The sequence below is a fragment of the Vipera ursinii genome (assembly GCF_947247035.1).
Source record: "Vipera ursinii genome assembly, chromosome: 11".
Classification (NCBI taxonomy): domain Eukaryota; kingdom Metazoa; phylum Chordata; class Lepidosauria; order Squamata; family Viperidae; genus Vipera; species Vipera ursinii.
In genome coordinates, this window is record NC_139524.1 from 16318657 (window position 1) to 16339279 (window position 20623).

The window sequence follows — 20623 nt, forward strand, 5'->3', positions numbered from 1 at the left end:
AAGAAACTGGCAATTTCAAGTTTCCTTGAAAGGTTTATTAGAATTTGGCCAAGATTCATACAGGATCATGTGAACGTGGAAGATGCTCAGGTCAACCCATGGTTCCTTGGCCTTCTGAAAACTGGTGCTAGAAAGGCCAGCAACGTTCACCATTTGCGGCCTGGTGCAAAGCAGTCTGGTTTTCACACTGGATTAAACTCCGATTTGATTAATTTCTGACAGTGAGGACAATCAACCAGTGGAACAGCTTACTCCCAGAAATCGTGGGTGCTCCATCACTGGAAATTTTTAAGAAGAGGTTGCACAGTCACTTGTCTGAGATGGTATAGGTTCTCCTGCTTCAGCAGGGGGCTGGACTAGAAGATCTCCAAGGTCCCTTCCAGCTCTATTCTATTCTATTCTATTCTATTCTATTCTATTCTATTCTATTCTATTCTATTCTATTCTATTCTATTCTATTCTATTCTATTCTATTCTATTTGATGGTTTGATGAATACATCAGATAGATCCACTCATGTGCCCCTCACCCATCCTTCCCAAGCCACAAGAGTAAGGTTTAACTAATCCAAACCCAACGACTTAAGTATGTTGTGTGAACACTTTGACTCCACCCGCAATACTTCAGAAGTAAGGCACTTCCAATCCCCTCCTCCCCATGTCCTCTGCCTGGACTCTGAATTCTCCCCGCACTGCCATGTATGGTTGGTGCCAAGCAGATCACGGATGTCGGAAGAGAACACATTGATCCCTGTACCTTTGGAAACTTCCAAGACTTTGGAGCCAGCCCCTTGTCAACCTGCCCTACCTCACAGGGCTGTTTTGAGGGAGGGGAATAAACTTCAGGGACCAGCCTTGAACTGGCAGGGGCAAGGTGGTGGTGGGGGGGGGAGAGGGAGGGAGCCACAGAAACAATGGAACCATCAATCAGTGCAAAGAATTATATGGCCCCTCTCCTCCTCCTCCTCCTCCTCCTCCTCCTCCTCCTCCTCTTCTTCATCTTCCTGCTCCTCCTCCTCCTCCCCCAGCGGTGGGAGGACGGTCTTCGCTCTCTCCGGGAGGGCTAAAGGCTCCCCGCTCCCTCCTTGGGACCCTGCCAGGGCAGAGTCCGAGCCCCCCTCCTCCTCCTCCCCGCAGCCTCGGCGGGTGGGATAAAGTTCCCGGCCGAGGCGGAGGGCTGCCAGCAGCCGGAGCAGCCCGGGCGCCGCGCGTCAGCTGGCCAGGAGCGCGAATGGCGGCGCGGGGCGAGGCCGTTGAAGCGGCGGCCAACTTGGCCGTGGTGGTGCGGGCAGCCGGCGAGCTGTGCCTGGTAGGGCGGCTCTGTCTCCCCGGGCCCAGCCGGAGGGAAGGGCGGGCGGGCGCCTGCTTGGAGAAGCTGCGGTTCCGGAGAGGAGTCCCCCTCCCCGGGACTGGCCCTGCAAAGGGCCGCCGGCGTGGAAGTCGGCTCGGCGGCCGGGGGTGGGATGGCCTTTGGGGAGCCCCGATTGCTGGCTGCCTTGCACGGGCAGCCCCCCACCCCCAAGACACCCCCCACCCCCCGATTCCCACGGATCTGGGCGCCTTCCCGGGGTCTGGCGAAACCAGCCCTTGGCCAGCCGGGGTTGGGGCTCAGCCCAGGAGCACGGCGGATATTTGGGGTTTATTCAGCCTCGGGGCTAGGAGAGGCCGGCTTCAGAGAGGCAAGCAAAAGAGAAAAGAGGATTGTTGCTGTAATTGACAGACTGTGTGTCAATGTCACCGTCTCCTTTCCTTTCCTTTCCTTTCCTTTCCTTTCCTTTCCTTTCCTTTCCTTTCCTTTCCTTTCCTTTCCTTTCCTTTCCTTTCCTTCCCCTTTCTTTCTTTCTTTCTTTCTTTCTTTCTTTCTTTCTTTCTTTCTTTCTTCTTCCTTCCTTCTTTCCTTCCTTCCTTCCTTCCTTCCTTCCTTCCTTCCTTCCTTCTTTCTTTCTTTCTTTCTTTCTTTCTTTCTTTCTTTCTTTCTTTCTTTCTTTCTTTCCTTCCTTCCTTCCTTCCTTCCTTCCTTCCTTCCTTCCTTCCTTCCTTCTTTCCTTCCTTCCTTCCTTCCTTCCTTCCTTCCTTCCTTCCTTCCTTCCTTCCTTCCTTCCTTCCTTTCTTTCTTTCTTTCTTTCTTTCTTTCTTTCTTTCTTTCTTTCTTTCTTTCTTTCTTTCTTTCTCATTTTCCTTTCCTTTCCTTTCCTTTCCTTTCCTTTCCTTTCCTTTCCTTTCCTTTCCTTTCCTTTCCTTTCCTTTCCTTTCCTTTCCTTTCCTTTCCTTTCCTTTCGCAGTCTACACACTACTGCTTTAAAATAAAGAAGAATATTTTTTCTCCTCTGCAGATTTTCCCTTTACCAGTCCACACCTGTGCAAAATGCTCTTTACTTGTTACTCTGTCCTTCAGCAGATTAGCTTTTTCTGGGTTTTTTTTTTAAGCAGATGAATCAGGTAGAAAAAAAAAGGCCCATTACTAATGGTTTTATAGCAGTGATCTGGTTCCTAAATAGTGCTAAACCACGGTTGATTTAAACCTCTCCTCTGAGGTTGTCCTACAAAGCCCTCACTCCACCAAAGTTGCCATTTGACATATGAAAAGTAGACAATTGTCAGCGTGGGCTTCATTTAAAGAATGCCTCCTGCCTGTTGGTCTGGTTTACAAAAAGCAAATGTTTGCAAAAACTTCCTGAAAAGAATTGCATTTGTAAATTCCTGCTTTTAAAACTAGGGAGGCATCAGAATTGGGATTTTTATGTCCAGACTTTAATGAAAAGACTAAGAAACCTGTTGGCAGATAATAATAATAATAATAATAATAATAATAATAATAATAATAATAATAATAATAATAATAATGGGAGGGACCTTGTAGGTCATCTAGTCCAACCCCCCCCCTGCTCAGGCAGGAAACCCTATACCAGGGGTAGGCAACCTCGGCTCTTTTATGACTCATGGACTTCAACTCCCTTCTCTGTGGGTGCGCCTGCCCTCTGGAACCAGCTGCCTGTGGAGCTTAGGACTGCCCCCCGACCTTCGCACATTTCGCCAGGACCTGAAGACCTGGCTCTTTGAACTCTCCGGCCCAGGCTGAGAATTTTTAACTGGAGTTTTTAATTTTCGGGATGATTTAATCTTTTTTAAATTTGTTTTTAACTTTTGTACTGGTTGTTTTAAATGCCCTGTAAACCGCCCTGAGTCCTTCAGGGAAGGGCGGTATATAAATTTAATAAAATAAATAAAAAATAAATAAATTCCTGAGTCAGCTATGCTATGCTATGCTGACTCAGGAATTCTGGGAATTGAAGTCCATGAGTCATAAAAGAGCCGAGGTTGCCTACCCCTGCCCTATACCGTTTCAGACAAATGGCTGTCCAGTCTCTTCTTAAAAACTTCCAGTGTTAGAGCACTCACAGCTTCTGGAGGCAGGCTGTGGAACACTGCTTTTTATGTGTTGAAAAGGGAGGAGCTTATTGTCAATAAAAGATGACAAAATTCTAAAGAAAACCTCAGAGAATCACCATTTTGAAGAGAAAGCAGAGAAATAAAAATAAAAACGAGGAATTTGCCACTGTTGGATGGTTTGATTGACTGAGATCCTCTCGTCTTATGACATTTATCTGAGTCCAGAATCAACACTCGCAAGCTAATCATTAAACAGACTTAAGTACTTTAGGGCCACAACCGTCTTAGATATATTACCTCACCTTTCCCCGTTGAGTAAAAATTGATTACCTTTAAATAATGCCCATCTTAGGCTTTATTCTCTTGGAGGATTTAAAATATAAATTGTTTCTAGGTGGTGCTGGGAGGTTTGTGTTTATAGAAATGGTGGGGAATCCAATTGCAGTCTTCCCTGAATCAGGCAAAGATATCATATGACATTGTTTTTCTGCCGAGCAGATTCTTTTCTGTAGAAAGTGATGCACCATCGAAAGTGACTTGAAAAATGGCTGAAATCGATTCCCATTTTTGTTGGGACTTTTCCTATTCTCTCTCCTCAGTTGTAAATTATTTAGAGTTTTCCCAAAGTGTCATTCCTTGTTCTAAAAAGCTGCAAACCCTAAAAAAACGAAAGAAAAGAAAAGAAACCAATGCAAAGTGTGCGCCCCTATTCTTGGTGGAGAATAAAAATTGGAATTTTAAGTGGTTGGCAAACCAAGGGTGAGCAAGGCATGAAAGAAGACAGCAGTTTTTTGAAATGAAAAGAAGGAGCAGGGAGGGACACGATAAGAGTCTCTCAATATTTGAGGTGCTGCTACAAAGAAGAGTGGGCCTACCTGTTCTCCAAAGCACCCGAGGGCAGGATAAGAAGCAATGGATGGAAATTAATCAAGGAGAGAGGCAACCTAGAAAATTTCCAGTGAGAACTATTAATCAGTTGAACAACTTGCCTCTAGAAGTTGTGGGTGTTCCAACACTGGAGGCTTTTAAGAAGAGATTAGACAACCATTTGTCTGAAATGGTGTGAAGTCTCCTGCTTAAGCAGGGGATTGGACTTCTAGAAGATCTCCAGGATCCCTTCCAACTCTGTTAATCTATTATTCTGTCTTATTTGCATTTATTTCCCCCCCCCATTCAGTCGTGTCACGTTCTCAACACTGCTTGGGCAAGTCCTTGCAGTTTTCTTGGCAAGGTTTTTCAGAAGTAGCTTGCCATTGCCTTTTTCCTAGGGCGGAGAGAAAACGGCTGGCCCAAGGCCATCCAACTGGCTTTGTGCCTAAGGCAGGACTAGAACTCACAGTCTCTCTTTACCACGAAGCCCATCTGGCTCTCTATTTGTAATTGCATACTCAAAAATCCTTTATGGGATTACCTTTGTGATTCAGCCTTTGTGCTCACCAGCGATTCTAACCGATGCTTTTTGATTTTTTTTTAATACGAAAGAGAGAAAAAAATAGGAAGGGAAGCTCTTTTATGTCCAAACAGAACTCCCTTTGTGTGTGTGTCATATCAAATTATTCAGTTAAAATCTGAACACAAGTCTACAACCTAGTACCTTCGGTTTGTACTGGTACCGTAACTAGTTCTTCCAAGTGCGTTGCTGGAAAGAAGCTTGTTTAATTGTAGAACAAGAGGCAAATTCTTCATCACTTGATCCTTGAATTGGCAAGGAATTTCCGGGACAAACTAGCTGATTTAATCATAATCATAATCATAATCATAATCATAATCATAATCATAATCATAATAAGTTGGAAGGGACCTTGGAGGTCATCTAGTCCAACCCCCTGCTCAGGCAGGAAACCCTACACCATTTCAGTCAAATGGCTGTCCAGTCTCTTCTTAAAAACCTCCAGTGTCGGAGCATTCACCACTTCTGGAGGCAAGCTGTTCCACTGGTTAATTGTTCTAACTGTCAGGAAGTTTCTTGGTGTAAACAGCGTTAAAGTTTCATGTAAAACCAAATCTTCTCTATTTCTTTCTTTCTTTCTTTCAGGAAAACCGACCAGTTCCTGAACCTGGTCCTCATGGTAAGTTGGGATATTCACTTTTTGGAATCACGGCATTTCATTCTCAGCTGGTATGGTCAACGGGCGTGTTGAAGGAAGGTGATGAAGAGGTCTGGATGGGGAAGGTCGAGTTCCAGGGAACCGTTGTTACTAAACCGGTCTCATTTATTTGCCAGATTTTCACCTTCACCCTGGTTTATTTATTATGCATTCTGTAGGGTAAATATTGTTCAGTGAAATGTCGAAAAATATGAGGCATTTGGGGGGCTTCCCTCAGCTTGGTTTTCTTTTTGCAAATTTTTCATGACCCAAACTAGGTAACATCATCAGTGCTAGCAATGAAACGTCTGCAGGAAAACATCCAAGCTCAGAGAGCACCAAGGACCCCTCATTTCAGCCCTGAATTACAAATATTCTCCTTTAGTGGTAAGAATGTCTTGGGATTCTATGCCATATAAGGCATATACAAAAAGAGAAGGTCCAAGGACATGAGACAGAAGAAGATGAAGAGACAACATGAAAGTCACACGATGACAGCATCAAATAACTGTGATTGAGGCTGCCAGAAATGCAAGAAGCAGAACGTTCATACCCAAAGTAGTAAAAGAGAGAGGTGAGAAGAATAGAATAGAATAGAATAGAATAGAATAGAATAGAATAGAATAGAATAGAATAGAATAGAACAGAACAGAACAGAACTGAACAGAACAGAACAGAACAGAATAGAATAGAATAGAATAGAATAGAATAATAGAGTAGAGGGAAGGAATGGAATGGAATGGAATGGAATAGAATAGAATAGAATAGAATAGAATAGAATAGAATAGAATAGAATAGAATAGAATAGAATAGAATAGAATGGAATGGAATGGAATGGAATGGAATGGAATGGAATGGAATGGAATGGAATGGAATAGAATAATAGAGTAGAGGGAAGGAATGGAATGGAATGGAATGGAATGGAATGGAATGGAATGGAATAGAATAGAATAGAATAGAATAGAATAGAATAGAATAGAATAGAATAGAATAGAATAGAATAGAATAGAATAGAATAGAATAATAGAATAGAATAGAATAGAATGGAATGGAATGGAATGGAATAGAATAATAGAGTAGAGGGAAGGAATGGAATGGAATGGAATAGAATAGAATAGAATAGAATAGAATAGAATAGAATAGAATAGAATGGAATGGAATGGAATGGAATGGAATGGAATGGAATGGAATGGAATGGAATAGAATAGAATAGAATAATAGAGTAGAGGGAAGGAATGGAATGGAATGGAATGGAATAGAATAGAATAGAATAGAATAGAATAGAATAGAATGGAATGGAATGGAATGGAATGGAATGGAATGGAATGGAATAGAATAATAGAGTAGAGGGAAGGAATGGAATGGAATGGAATGGAATGGAATGGAATAGAATAGAATAGAATAGAATAGAATAGAATAGAATAGAATAGAATAGAATAGAATAGAATAGAATAGAATGGAATGGAATGGAATGGAATAGAATAATAGAGTAGAGGGAAGGAATGGAATGGAATGGAATGGAATGGAATAGAATAGAATAGAATAGAATAGAATAGAATGGAATGGAATGGAATGGAATGGAATGGAATGGAATGGAATAGAATAGAATAATAGAGTAGAGGGAAGGAATGGAATGGAATGGAATGGAATGGAATGGAATAGAATAGAATGGAATGGAATGGAATGGGATGGGATGGAATGGGATGGAATGGGATGGAATGGAATGGAATGGAATGGGATGGAATGGAATGGAGCTGGAAGGGACCTTGGAGGTCTTCTGGTTCAGCCCCATGCTCAAGCAGAAGAAGGAGGAGGAGGAGGAGGAGAAAGAAGAAGAAGAAGAAGAAGAAGAAGAAGAAGAAGAAGAAGAAGAAGAAGAAGAAGAAGAAGAAGAAGAAAGTAACAGCAAAATCTTGAAACTCCTCAGACAAACAGGTGCCTGAGCTGCTTCCAGATGTTACTTGGATGTTTTTTTTTAATCCCATTTATATCCTGCCCTTCTCCAAAGACTCAGGGCGGCTTACAATTTAAAGCACAAATCAATGTGCTTAGCAATAGCCTTCATTCTATGTATATGCCTGCTTATTAGGGCTTTCGCCCCCCCCCCCCCAGCGGCATTATTACAAAGTCAGCTTATTGCCCCCAACAATCTGGGTCCTCATTTTACCTACCTGGGAAGGATGGAAGGCTGAGTCAACCTTGAGCCTGGTGGGATGCGAACCTGCACTAATTGCAGGCAGCTGGTGTTACTTAAGGACGCATTAGCTCACTGTTCCACCAAGGCAGTTTTGCCCTTAAACAATGCTTTAGCCCCTTTTGCAACAGTGCCTCCATATCTCCATCAGGGTCATCTTATGTCTTCAACCCTACACAGTGTTTTCTTATATCATTGTGATATAAATTTCCCAAGCTGTGGACACCAGTGAACCGGATGAAAAGTTCAGCTAGGAAACCACTCGCCTGCAGGAGTCTAGCAGCTTGCCTTGGTGTGAGCCAACAAAGCATGGCCTGAAGCTATTAGTACTGGTACAGGTATTGCAAAACCGTGTTCTGGCGTGACTCTTTTACATGATGGGCTTTCCAATTTCCTTGATTATGCCTGTGTGCCCACCATGAATCAGTGTCCGGGAAATTGGTGTTGCCCCACGGTTTGACTCATCAGTTCTGGAAGAAATAGGACACAGGTAGATTTTAGGGCATGACTTGATAGGTAACCTGAGTCGAAAAATATCTAGGTTGTGTCTGATAATTCTATCTCTGATATGTTCTGTCAATCTCATGCAAGACTAGGGACAAGGAAAGCCAGCCATTTCCTAATTCATTAGAAATATTCAGATATCTTTGTAAATATGTCACCCTTTTGCTATTTTCTTGGAACTGGATTGGATCCAGACTCATTCTTTCAATAGAGCTTTGAGATTTGGATGGTCCCAACCCAGCTGGGTCTCCAGAAGGCTTTCAAAGTCCTGCTTTCAAACAGGACTTTGGGGAAAGTATATTGGTGTACGGTTCGCTACCACAATCTGGAAATTAATGAAAGCTGAGTTTTCTTGATCTCTGATTTGTTGTGTTTCCCCTGATATAGGAAACCCTTGATTTGCAACTGGTCACTTAGCAAACTGTTCAAAATTACACCTGGCTTTCCTTGGGTCTACGTATGACCTAGATTTTAAGTTCTGATGGCTGGACACCTCCCCCCCCCCCCGCCGTGTGACTGAACCTCCGGCGCTTGGCGACACAACTGAGTTTACGGGCTGCAAGGTCTCATGTTCACGTGACCAGATTGTATGATGGTTTTTGCAGGCTATAAGTCAAGGACTACCTATGTGGTTATTTGGGTTTTTAGCTCTGCAATTTTTAATCTCGTTTATCTAAACAGGGCATCTCAGCTGCTCTGAGTTGATTTTAATCATAGCAGTCTATGGATCCATTTCTACTTAAAAGGGATTTAGATGAACTAATTAACCACATTTCTCTTGCTTTTGAAAAATTGTAAGTAATAAGGGTTCTTGAAGGCGATTTCACTCTCTGATTTATCTCTTTTGTAACAGAAGTGCTTTTGAAAATGCACTCTGTGGGAATCTGTGGGTCTGATGTGCACTACTGGCAACATGGACGAATTGGGAATTTTGTGGTGAAGTCTCCCATGGTGCTGGGGCACGAAGCTTCAGGAACCGTTGTTAAAGTAGGGTCTTCGGTGACCAAGTTAAAGAAAGGTGAGCTGAAGCTGTTCCCTTCCATCTTTCCTCTTAGTATCTGATGAGTAAGGATTGATCAGCATGTACCAACACCTGGAGGTCTTCCAGCTCCCTTCTTAATTGCTACTGGTTTGGGACAAATAAAATTGAATTGTTGGCTTTAGGACCAAAATCAGCTGAAAAAGATAGTGGAATCAAGAAAAAACAATCGACTTATTTTGGGCAGATTTATTTATTTATTTTCAGTGGCGACTCTACCCGATTCTTTCTTGTCCCTTTCTCTACAATCCCTCCCTCTGTCCCTGAACTTCCAAACCAACCCACAAAGTATTATTTGGCCTTTGACTTAAAAAAAAAGTTGGGCAACCACTATTTATAGAAATCTTTATATACTGCTTTTAGATCCACCCTCTCTTTCATTAATGCAGTAGATCCATCCTTCTACCTGTCTCCTAATGTCCTTCGGAAGAGCAGCAGAGATCTTCAAAGATCTGCCTTGTCAAGTTGGAACTGATGGGAACTTAATGCTAGAACTGCATGGTTTTGTGGGGGCCTAGGAGAATAGTAAATCCAGAAGTTTTCTAAATTATATCTCATCCTCTTCTGAGTAGGTAATTCTTGTCATTTGATTCTTACCTCAGCTTGAAAGTCTGTAATATGACTGGACTGCTCTAATGATTACAAGAAATGCTTTGAGGTTTTTCAGGTTTCATCAGCTTTCAGGTGATAAATATTTAATATTAATACTTTAATACTTCACAGTATCTTTTTAGAGTTAAATGTGTGAATGGTCCCCTAGATACACAGATCTCTGTGGTGGGTCATTTGTTTCCCCCTTTCTCAGTTTTTTACATCCTTGTGGTCTCGCAGGTGACCGAGTAGCTGTTGAACCTGGCGTCCCTCGAGAAATTGACGAATTCTGCAAAATTGGACGTTACAACCTATCTCCGACTCTTTTCTTCTGTGCAACCCCTCCCGATGATGGGAACCTGTGCCGATATTACAAGCACGATGCCAACTTTTGCTACAAGTGAGTTGCAATGTTTTGGGGGGACCCATGTCACGAAGTTAAGCAATCTGAAACACTGACGTGTCAGTTCTGGGCTTAATCGACTTTGTGCAGTGGGCAAATCCCTAAATGGGGAACTCGGGTTACGAACAGACAAAATCTCAGCCCCATAATTAAATTCAAAACCCAGATCACAACACAACAGTAGATAAATTGAGAATCTAAACATTCAGACCCAAAGAACCAGCCCAGTATCAGAGACTGAATCTGAGATATTTACAAGCAAAGCAAATGTTTTATCACAGCCTTTCCTTTCCCTAACGGATAGACACAGCACTATTCCAGTTTTCTGCTCAAATTACTGTTGTTTTTTCTGGGTCTTTTCAGTGGTCTGGAAAGGAAAAAAAGCAATTTAATCACACAATAGTTTTGTGTGCCTATTTCTAAAGTGTTCAGTGCTCAAAACCAGCAGGCTGTAAAATTTAGGAATTAACTAACACAGAAAATACTCATTTAATTATGCATGGGATGGAGAACTTAAAAATGATTACAGATATTTATTTATTGAAATGATTTATACGGCTGCTACATCACCAGTGGTGGGATTCAGCCGGTTTGCACCAGTTCAGCAGAACCGGTAGCTACTTTTTTGTTGCTCATTCCCAGAATGGACTTCTAGAAGTGGCACCCACACCGAGAACCGGTTGTTCACATATTTGAATCCCACCACGGTACATCACAGCAGCAACGACCCTGGGCAGTGTACAACAATTAAAGTGAACCATTAAAAACTAACATTCGTCCATTAAGGAGTGTTTTGAGTTCACGGAAATAATTCTGTCCACAATCAATCAACCAGTAGAGCTAACTCAGTCTTCTGGTCTGATGCTTGGGACAATACGTATGGATAACTTTCAGATCGAAACCGAGAGATTGGTAATGAAGAAGCAAACTCTTTTCAAAAATCCACTTTTGTAATTCTGTGAGAGGCAACAAGAGAAAGTTATTACATATCCTTACATATGTATCCTTACATATTATCCTTACATATCCTTACATATCCTTACATATTCTTAATAATTCCTTGAATGTTGTAATACTTTTTGAGTGTTTTGTTTTGAATGTTGAATATTTTTTAAAAATTCTTTGTATATTTTAATAATTCATCAAAGTCTTTTCTCTCTCTCTCCAGTATTGTCTAGAATTTTACTTTTTGGGCTTCAAGGTCCTGTGGCAAGTAAACAGGACTTTCCCCATCTGTAGTTAAGAGACTGTAATTAAAGCCAGCAAGGCTTTAAAAAAGGGCTGCGTTCCCTGTTTTCTTTTGATGTTTTCCAGGGAACAGTTTTCAGACCCTGGAATCTGAACTAAAGATTAAGACTCCTCTTAAAATAGCAGAACTCGCATGCATACAACAGCAACGCCCGCAGGCAGTTAGGACTGGCTGATCTAAAAGCATGATAATGCCAGTAAGATTAACCAGTAAGATTAACCGGAGCTTCGAAATAAAGGAAGTAACAGTCTTACTACACACCATTTGTTTGCAGAATCTCTTGTGGCTGAGAGTTTTGAAGAAGTAATTGTATATGTCAGTTTCAGAAGGATTAAACGGTTGGTCTGAAATTCATCCTCTTTCAGAAGAGGTTACTAAACCTCTAATTACTGCAAATCAGTTACAGGAGGAAGGACTATCGCCCAATGCCCCTTGACATGCTTACCTAATTGGGGGGGGGAGGGAAATATTTATTTATTTATATTCACTTATTACATTTCTGTGTCAGGATTTTAATATGACGACCCTGGGCGGCTTGCTATATAATAAAAAAAGTTAAAAGTTAAAAGGCACTAAAACAATTAAAATTAGGTGGGGGGGGAAGATGAAAAATTAAAAGATTAAAAGGTATTGGATAGCACTGAAAGATTAAAATAAATCAGGGGTCCCAAAGGAGCCCAAAGTAGAATATATATTTCGCACGCACAAACACAGAGGGCCCAGTAGGGAGTCCGTATTATTCAACATTTTTCAACATTTTTTATGAATTATCTAGATCAGGGGGTCTCCAAACTTGTCAACGTTTAAGACTTGTGGACTTCAACTCCCAGAATTCCATGGGGAATTCTGGGAGTTGAAGTCCACAAGTCTGAAGAGTTTCCAGGTTTGGAAACCCCTGAAATAAATGATTAAAAAGACTGGATCAAACTTTCCTTACATGTCCTTTGCAGCTAGGTTGGGACAAAAGGACCCAGAATGCCCAGCTTTCTGTTTAGACATGGTGAGACCTACATTCCCCAAATATCTATAGTCATGAGGTTGACGGGTCCAGATGACAGTTTCAAGCAGTGACAATTAACTAGCTAGGTAACAAGTAACTTTAGCGTCTTGGCTTTGCGCTTAGTTTGTGTTAAGCCATTGTTCCTAGACTTTTCATGTTTTATGGTTTAGATGTTTGGAGATATGGAGACTCTGGTTTCTACTTTACATGCACTGATGGAAGTTCTCCGGTCTCTTTGGTCTTCTTGCAGACTTCCAGATAATGTCACCTTTGAGGAAGGAGCTCTTGTTGAACCTCTTTCAGTTGCAATTCATGCCTGTAGAAGAGCCGAAGTCACACTGGGTAGCAAAGTCTTCATTTGTGGTGCCGGTATGGAAAGACTTGGGGATTTCTTTGATTTTTCTGAACCTGGTGTATTATATTTGTCCCAGTGGATGCTTCTTCCCGGACACAAAAATCACCTCCATCATCTTCATAACTGATTTGGAGGCCACTTTGGAGGTGGCATCCAAATTTCTCTCCCCAAAAGTTTCTCCTGGTCAACCTGTCACTGCTTTTTAAAAGCAAGGATCACGTTTACTGTGGTGCTTTTACTGTTTCCCATCAGTGCTCTTTTTATAATATACTTTTATTCTTTAAAAAAAAAGAAAGACGTTCCTTAGAAGCGTCTGTTGGCCATCAAACTCTGTGCAATAAATAACCAGACTTCATTTTTTATGTTCCCCATTCCTCGGTCTTCTTAGGACCCATTGGGCTCGTGACTTTGCTTATTGCTAAGGCGATGGGAGCCGCGCAAGTGGTGATTAGCGGTAAGACCAATGTACAATCTAGATGTCTTATTTTTTTTGTGTGTGTGTTTGCAGTTCAGCTTTCCAGGTTTGCATGAGATAAAGGACTAGTGTTGCCTGGGTAAATAAAGAGCTGTTAAAAGGGACAAAGGAAGAAATAATTGTTCAAGACACGAGGCAAAGCTAGCATGCACCACATTTTTTTCCTTCTGAATCTTAGTGGTGTCTTTTGCATCAGTTATGAAGAATGACTGTTCAATGTAAGCCTAGTATGGCTCTTGGTGAGTCCATAGACACCTCTGTGGAACCTTCATCTCATCTTCCGGGATATGCTTTTGGCTTCCCAATCAAAATCATCACTCAGAGATTTCTTGATGGACCTCTTGTCCAAATATAAACCATGCTGATCTTGCTCTGGGTTTATAGAGCATCTGGGATTGGCTAGAGCACTTTGAATACTGTCCTTTTGGAGGCACTTCATGGATTCTCCATCATAAATCCACTTCCAGTTGATTGCGGGAAAGCACCATGCTGGTACAGCAGTGTTTCCAACCTTGGCAAGTTTAGGAGAGGTGGACTTCAACTCCCAGAATTCCTCAGCCAGCATGGGAAATTACTTTGTTTTGCTTTTCCTGAACTCTGCTAACCTTCCAAGGTCTTCTCCCACCTTCAGCATTTCTTGGCTTCTTAAATGTTTTCATGGCAGAGCTGACATTTTCAGTTACCTTGGGAAAGTGCTTTTGGCTAGGCTCTTTAAAGATGACCTCTAAAATTCTCCTACAGTACATATCCAACTTATCCTACCTTACAGACTACTGCAGGGCTGAAGCTTTGGCTGAAACTGGCTCCCCAAAACTTTGGGTCCTGAGGATATTATCAAAAATAGCACCTAAACCATAATTTTTAATACGATAGAAGGCTACAGCAATTGAACAAATGAGGACAATAATTATGTTGACTGTCAAGATATGGGACTTGCTTTTAATACAATCTAAATATAAATGAAACTGCATTTAGCCTTTGTTTTTACTTCTGGAGCCTGGTTAATCAGGCTCAGGACAACAGTTGCTCTGAAAATGCTGTGTAGCCCCGGATAAAAGTCCATTTGGCGATGGCCTTGATTGCTACTCACATTAGAGTTTGTAGGAAAATGGGTGTAAATAGAATAGCTTGGAATGCAAGAAGTACAGTGGCGTCTGACGTTGGTTCTGTATCCAAGGTAGGAACCATTAATCAGCAGGATAGATTCTATTCTTTAAAATCATGAAATGTCTTGAGAGAGCAAAGAATTTGCAGCGCCTTAAAGACTAACAAAGGAACTGCTGCCAAAAGTCTTGCTAAATTAACTCTGATACACAAGGGTCATTCAAAGATCTTTTCCCTGGATCGTTATGTGGTTTATGTAGATGACGTTCTGTTGGCTTAAGGGCTTCATGAGATGTCCCTTAAGTGGTGTATTGCAGAAACAGACAGAGATGGGATCCTGTTGAGGGAGTATGAAACTCTGTTGTCCCCCTTCCCCAAATGCAGCATGACATAGTCCATTATGTAGACCAGGGGTCTTCAAACCTGGCCCTTTTATGACTTGTGGACTTCAACTCCCAGAATTCGTGGGAGTTGAAGTCCACAAGTCATCAAAGGGCCAAGTTTGAAGACCCCTGGTGTAGACGCATCTGTCTGTCTATCCATTTCACGTCCTCTGATGGCCATGAAAGGGAGTGGGTCAAAATTTGGGCACCCCTAAGATGGATTTTTTTAAGGTTTTTCTTCCCCAAACAGAATATCTAATATATAGTTTTACAGAGGACATTGGCATGATGCCCCATGAAGGCGAATTACATACGGAGATGGGTGCCTGTGTTGGTGGGAAACATTTGCAACCCTGTGTTCGTTAACTTTTGTTATAGCCAGCCAATCAAAGTTGCCACTGACCGTCCACCATATGGGGTTGTCAGAATAATACTTTACAATGTCTTTCCATGGTCGCTCTGTCTCTGGATATGTTGAGTCAGCAGTTTCCAGAGATCCTGGAGAGACTCTGAAAGCCCATGTGTCCCCAAAGTTTCCTAAATCTGGAACAGACGACCTTCTAGTGACTGGACCTCCTTCTATGCTTACTAGCAAGGCAATGGCAAGGGATGATGGAAGCTGTTGTCCACAATGACCGGTCAACTTTGGTTTCTTACTCTCTGCCAGAGCACTTCAGAGCAGGAGTAGTGGGCCATTGTCAAAACTCTGGCTTGAACTGGTGGAACCAAGAGACATCCCTCTGCTCAGATAATAATTAAATTAACCTATTTATTGGTCCCAGGGGCTTTTGTGTTTATTATTGCTATGAATTTTTGCTTTCTTTGCCTGTAGATTTGTCGGCTCCCCGACTTGAGAAAGCTACAGAAATTGGGGCTGATTTCACTGTCTGGGTCAAGGGACAGAGCCCTGAGGAGCTGGCCAGTATGGTGGAAAGCTTGTTGGGCTGTATGCCTGACATTACCTTGGAGTGCACTGGGGCAGAATCCTGCATCCAGACCGGAATCTATGTGAGTGTTTCATAGCTTAAAGGTGCATCAAGAATAATCTTCAGTCTCTCAACTGTGGGCAGCTGAGGAGGAGAGACTGAGAGAGAAATTCTTGATCATGTTGAGACAATGGTAAAGATTAAAAAGTGGGTTTTTAAGAAGAGACTGGATAGCCACTTGTCTGAAATGCCTTATGCGGGGAAAGGTGGAGGGCAGGAGAAAAAGGGGACGACGGAGAATGAGGGGGCTGGATGGAGTCCCTGAAGCAGTAGGCATGAGCCTAAATGGACTCCAGAAGATGGTAGAGGACAGGAAGGCCTGGAGGAACGTTGTCCATTGGGTCGCGATGGGTTGGACACGACTTCGCAACTAACAACAACAACAATAACAACTGAAATGGTATGGGGTTTCCTGCCAGAGCAGGAGGTTCCAACTCTGTTATTCTATTATGGTAGAGGAAAAGATAGCCCTGTCACGTTGACTTCTGGAGAAGTTGGATATGGATATGGTTCTCCTTGTTTCTTTTCAGGCCACCCGTTCTGGTGGGACTCTAGTTTTGGTGGGTCTGGGCTCAGAAATGGTCACCTTGCCCATCGTGAACGCAGCGGTGCGTGAGGTGGACATCCGTGGTATATTTAGATACTGCAATACGTAAGTATTCCTCATGCGTCTAGAGGAGCAAATAGCGATTTGTTTTCCTCATACTGAGGGGGTGGGGAAATGATATTTTATTGGTCTTGGACACCGAATCAAGAACTGTGACCATGGGATGTTGTAAGACTTTGCCAACCTTTTTTTAAAATTAAAATATAACAAAATGTCAATCCCAGACAGCAGTTGCAATCCGGTAAATTCACCATTGGGCACCCTAAGGAAGAACAATAGGCTTTCAAACAACGTTGTGTAGCTGCTATTTTGTTCTGTCATCAAAAAATTGTGTGGCTAAAGAAATACGGTGCACATTCTGCATTGCTTTTATCAAGAGGGTGTGGGCAGGTTTGAAATGGATAGAAAATATTGTACAATACAGATAATTTCAGTACAGAACATTTGGTGCTTAACCAGAGCACTATTGTACAAACATCTAATATCTTGAACATAACATCAGTAAGGCATTTGATAAAGTAGATCACAAGCTACTTGATAAGATAAAAAAATGTGGCTTAGACAGCATCACCACCAGATGGATTTGTAGCTGGCTGACCGGCCATACTCAGCGTGTGGTCCTCAATGGATCCGCATCTACATGGAAGGAAGTGTGTAGTGGGGTGCCCCAGGGCTCTTCTAGGCCCAGGGCTCTTCAACATTTTCATCAACGATTTGGAGGAGGGGATAGATGGGGAACTCATCAAATTTGCAGACAACACCAAGCTGGCAGGAATAGCCAACACTCCAGAAGACAGGCTTAAGATACAGGAGGATCTGGACAGACTTGAACACTGGCCGCTATCTAACAAAATGAAATTCTTTGGTGAAAAAAGTAAGGTTCTACATTTAGGCAAGAAAAACCAAAGGTACAGGCATAGTACAGGGGGTACCTTGCTCGATAGTAGTAACTGTGAGAGGGATCTCGGAGTCCTAGTAGAGATTCACTTAAATAGGAGCCAGCCATGTGCTGCAGCTGCCAAAAAAGCCAACACAGTGCTGGGCTGCATTAACAGAGGGATAGAATCAAGATCACGTGAAGTATTAATACCACTTTACAATGTCTTGGAATACTCCATGCAGATTTGGTCACCACGATGTAAAAAAGATGTTGAGACTCTAGAAAGAGTACAGAGAAGAGCAACAAAGATGATCAGGGGATTAGAGGCTAAAACATATAAGGAACAGTTGCTGGAATTGGGTATGTCTAGTTTAATGAAGAGAAGGATAAGGGGGGACATGATAGCAGTCTTATAATATCTCAGGGGCTGCCACAAAGAAGAGGGAGTCAAGCTGTTCTCCAAAGCCCCTGAAGGCAGGACAAGAAGCAACGGATGGAAACTAATCAAGGACAGAAGCAACCAGGAACTAAGGAGAAACTTCCTGACACTTAGAACAATTAACCAGTGGAACAACCTGCCTCCAGAAGCGGTGAATGCTCCAACACTGGAGGTTTTTAAGAAGAGACCGGACAGCCATTTGCCTGAAATGGGATAGGGTTTCCTGACTGAGCAGGGTGTTGGACTAGATGACCTACAAGGTCCCTTCCAACTTTATCATTATCATTAACATCATCATCATCATCATCATCATCATCATTATTATTATCATTATTATTATTATTATTATCATCATCATCATCATCTGGGTGTCTCTAATTCCCTTTTGCCTTCTGCTTTCTTTGCAGGTGGCCCATGGCGATTGCAATGCTTGCATCGAAAAAAATAAACGTGCAGCCACTGGTGACTCACCGTTTCCCTTTGGAAAAGGCAACAGAAGCATTTGAGGCAACCAAGAAAGGGATCGGGATAAAAATTATGCTAAAATGTGACCCGCATGACCAGAATCCCTAAAAAAAAAAAAGCATTGCATTCCATCCTACTTTCCTGTTAGGGAGGATTAAGTCCACGGAGAAGAAAATGTAAACAAAGCCAATCAAAGCCTTAAAATTAACATAGAGCTTTGTCAAGGAAACAAATGTTATGCAAATTGTTTGGAAACTGGACTCTCTTGAACCTAAAAGTAGATCCTGAAGTCACGAATAAATGACCTGTGCCACTAAAAGTGAAACGTGTAATGGGAACCACTGCAGAACTGCAAAGTTAGGTCTCCATGTCCAATTTTCTGCACAATGCACCTCTCTGCATCTGAAAGGCATCGGGTTTAGGGCAGGACTTCATACGTGAGCCATCACGATTGAAGGTTCCAACTTAGCATTCGCATTTAGTAAACATGGACGTGTGTGGATCCGTTAGAATTTGAAGCAATAGCCCTGCATGATTGCTCTAATCCACTTGTTTCAGCCACTGCAGACTTTGAACCCACTACCCACTCTTTGCATCAGTTAAAAGTTCCTGCAGGAGTTAGCATGATGTTCTAGACCAGTTTACATGTGGACGTGGGTACATACAGATATCTGTTGGGTGCTTTGGACTGTAATCTTGTAAGATCGTCTAACGTGTGAATGAGGTAGAACGGCATAGAAAGTAGGACTGTCAAATCTCCAATCCATCCTAAGAAATCCTTCCTTCCTTCCTTCCTTCCTTCCTTCCTTCCTTCCTTCCTTCCTTCCTTCCTTCCTCCATCCCTCCATTCATTCATTCGTTCATTCATTCGTTCATTCGTTCATTCCCATATATTTGTAAGTGATGCTGGAAGCCTGCTGCAGTTCCATCCTACCTCCATATCTCCTGAAGAATCTGGAGGTCATAGGTTATTAGGTACCACTAGTTCCTTGAACAATGTCATTGCTACACTTCTTTTAGCCCTAACTGTTTTATGGATGTATATTTGTGTATGTATGTGGAAAGAGTATCCTGGTTACTCCGGTGCTCAGTTCCTCTGCAAATACAACTATTGTACTTGAACATCCTGGTTTTGTAACACACAGCGATGCTTTTACCCCTTACTGTTAGAACAAGAACCACTTCCTTGTAAAGCCATGCCCCCTTGTGGGATGTAGACACATGCCACAAAGACACAAAGGCATATCCCCTTGTGGCAGGTAGACAAGTGTTCCAGGTGAAGAACTTTTTAAGTTCCTGCTCAGCCATTGGCACCACCCAATGTCCAGGGTCTTCTCTAGGAGGCTAATATGGTAACCCCAAGGAGAACTTTCACTCATGCCACATTTGTTCTTCCTCGTTTAAAAATTATGTTGCCTGAGCAAATAAAAGAAGAAAGAAGCTTCTGTTAAGTCTGTTGAAATGTCTTTCATGGGTTGGTTCCTCTCAAGCTGATTCTAAGCCGTGTTTGAAATTCCAAGGAAATAAATAAAATGCTTTTTTTCTACCCACTTTCTTTTCAGATTTTGGTCTTTGTCATTTGAGGTGCTGTTTGCTTCTGTGTAAGGGTGGGATGGTCCCGCTGGCAATAATCACCATTCCAGCAGTATTTGCAGATAGCCAGTGTTCTAATCCAAACATTTAAAGGCAATGCTTCACTATTACCGAGTATGTTTCCCTTCTGATAGTCAAGCTTCTGTAAAGTATACACTAGGTAAAGGTAAAGGTTCCCCCGCACATGCGTGCTAGTCGTTTCCAACTCTAGGGGCCGGTGCTCATCTCTGTTTCAAAGCCGAAGAGCCAGCGCTTGTCCGAGGACGTCTCCGTGGTCATGTGGCCGGCATGACTAGATGCCAAAGGCGCACAGAATGCTGTTACCTTCCCACTGTAGTGGTCCCTATTTTTCTACTTGCATTTTTACGTGCTTTCGAACTGCTAGGTTGGCAGAACCTGGGACGAGTAACAGGCGCTCACTCTGTTACGCGGCACTCGGGATTTGACCCGCCAAACTGCCGACCTTCTTATTGACAAGCTCAGTGTCCTAACCCACTGAGCCACCACGTCCCTACTGCATATTTATTTGGTCACAAGATTCCTATTTATTCCAATGAAGAGTGTTTGGAATTATAGAATAAGTTCCTTAATGAGAATAACAGAATAACAGAGTTGGAAGGGATCTTGGAGATCTTCTAGTCCAACCCACTGCCAAGGCAGGAAACCCTATACCATTTCAGACAAATGGTTGTCCAATCTCTGCTTAAAAACTTCCAGTGTTGGAGCATCCACAATTTCTGGAGGCAAGTCGTTCCACTGATTAACTGTTCTGTCAGAAAATTTCTCCTTAGTTCTAGGTTGCTTCTCTCCTTGGTTAGTTTCCATCCGTTGCTTCTCATCCTGCCTTCTGGTGGTTTGGGGAATAGGTTGACACCCCCCCT

At 42.4% G+C, this 20623-nt stretch overlaps 1 protein-coding gene across 2 annotated transcripts; it reads left to right on the forward strand.

The window, feature by feature from the left end:
- Window positions 1–1040: 1040 nt before the first annotated feature.
- On the forward strand, window positions 1041–19691 carry SORD (sorbitol dehydrogenase). 2 transcript variants are annotated; one of them, XM_083371142.1, is made up of 9 exons: window positions 1041–1307; window positions 5424–5457; window positions 9027–9191; window positions 10044–10203; window positions 12706–12824; window positions 13199–13264; window positions 15605–15780; window positions 16289–16410; window positions 18092–19691. In XM_083371142.1, the coding sequence occupies exons 1-9, from the start codon at window positions 1230–1232 to the stop codon at window positions 18255–18257; spliced, it is 1086 nt and encodes a 361-aa protein (XP_083227268.1). In that variant the 5' UTR covers window positions 1041–1229; the 3' UTR covers window positions 18258–19691. The 2 variants fall into 2 exon arrangements, with proteins under 2 accessions (XP_083227268.1, XP_083227269.1); XM_083371143.1 differs by lacking the exon at window positions 13199–13264.
- Window positions 19692–20623: the final 932 nt, after the last annotated feature.

Bases quoted from the DNA above. Each gene is read 5' to 3' on its own strand.
- SORD (XM_083371142.1), top strand. From the start codon at position 1,230: ATGGCGGCGCGGGGCGAGGCCGTTGAAGCGGCGGCCAACTTGGCCGTG. The intron at 12,825-13,198 runs GTATGGAAAGAC...CGGTCTTCTTAG, and splicing joins AGTCTTCATTTGTGGTGCCG to GACCCATTGGGCTCGTGACT. The intron at 15,781-16,288 runs GTGAGTGTTTCA...GTTTCTTTTCAG, and splicing joins GCATCCAGACCGGAATCTAT to GCCACCCGTTCTGGTGGGAC.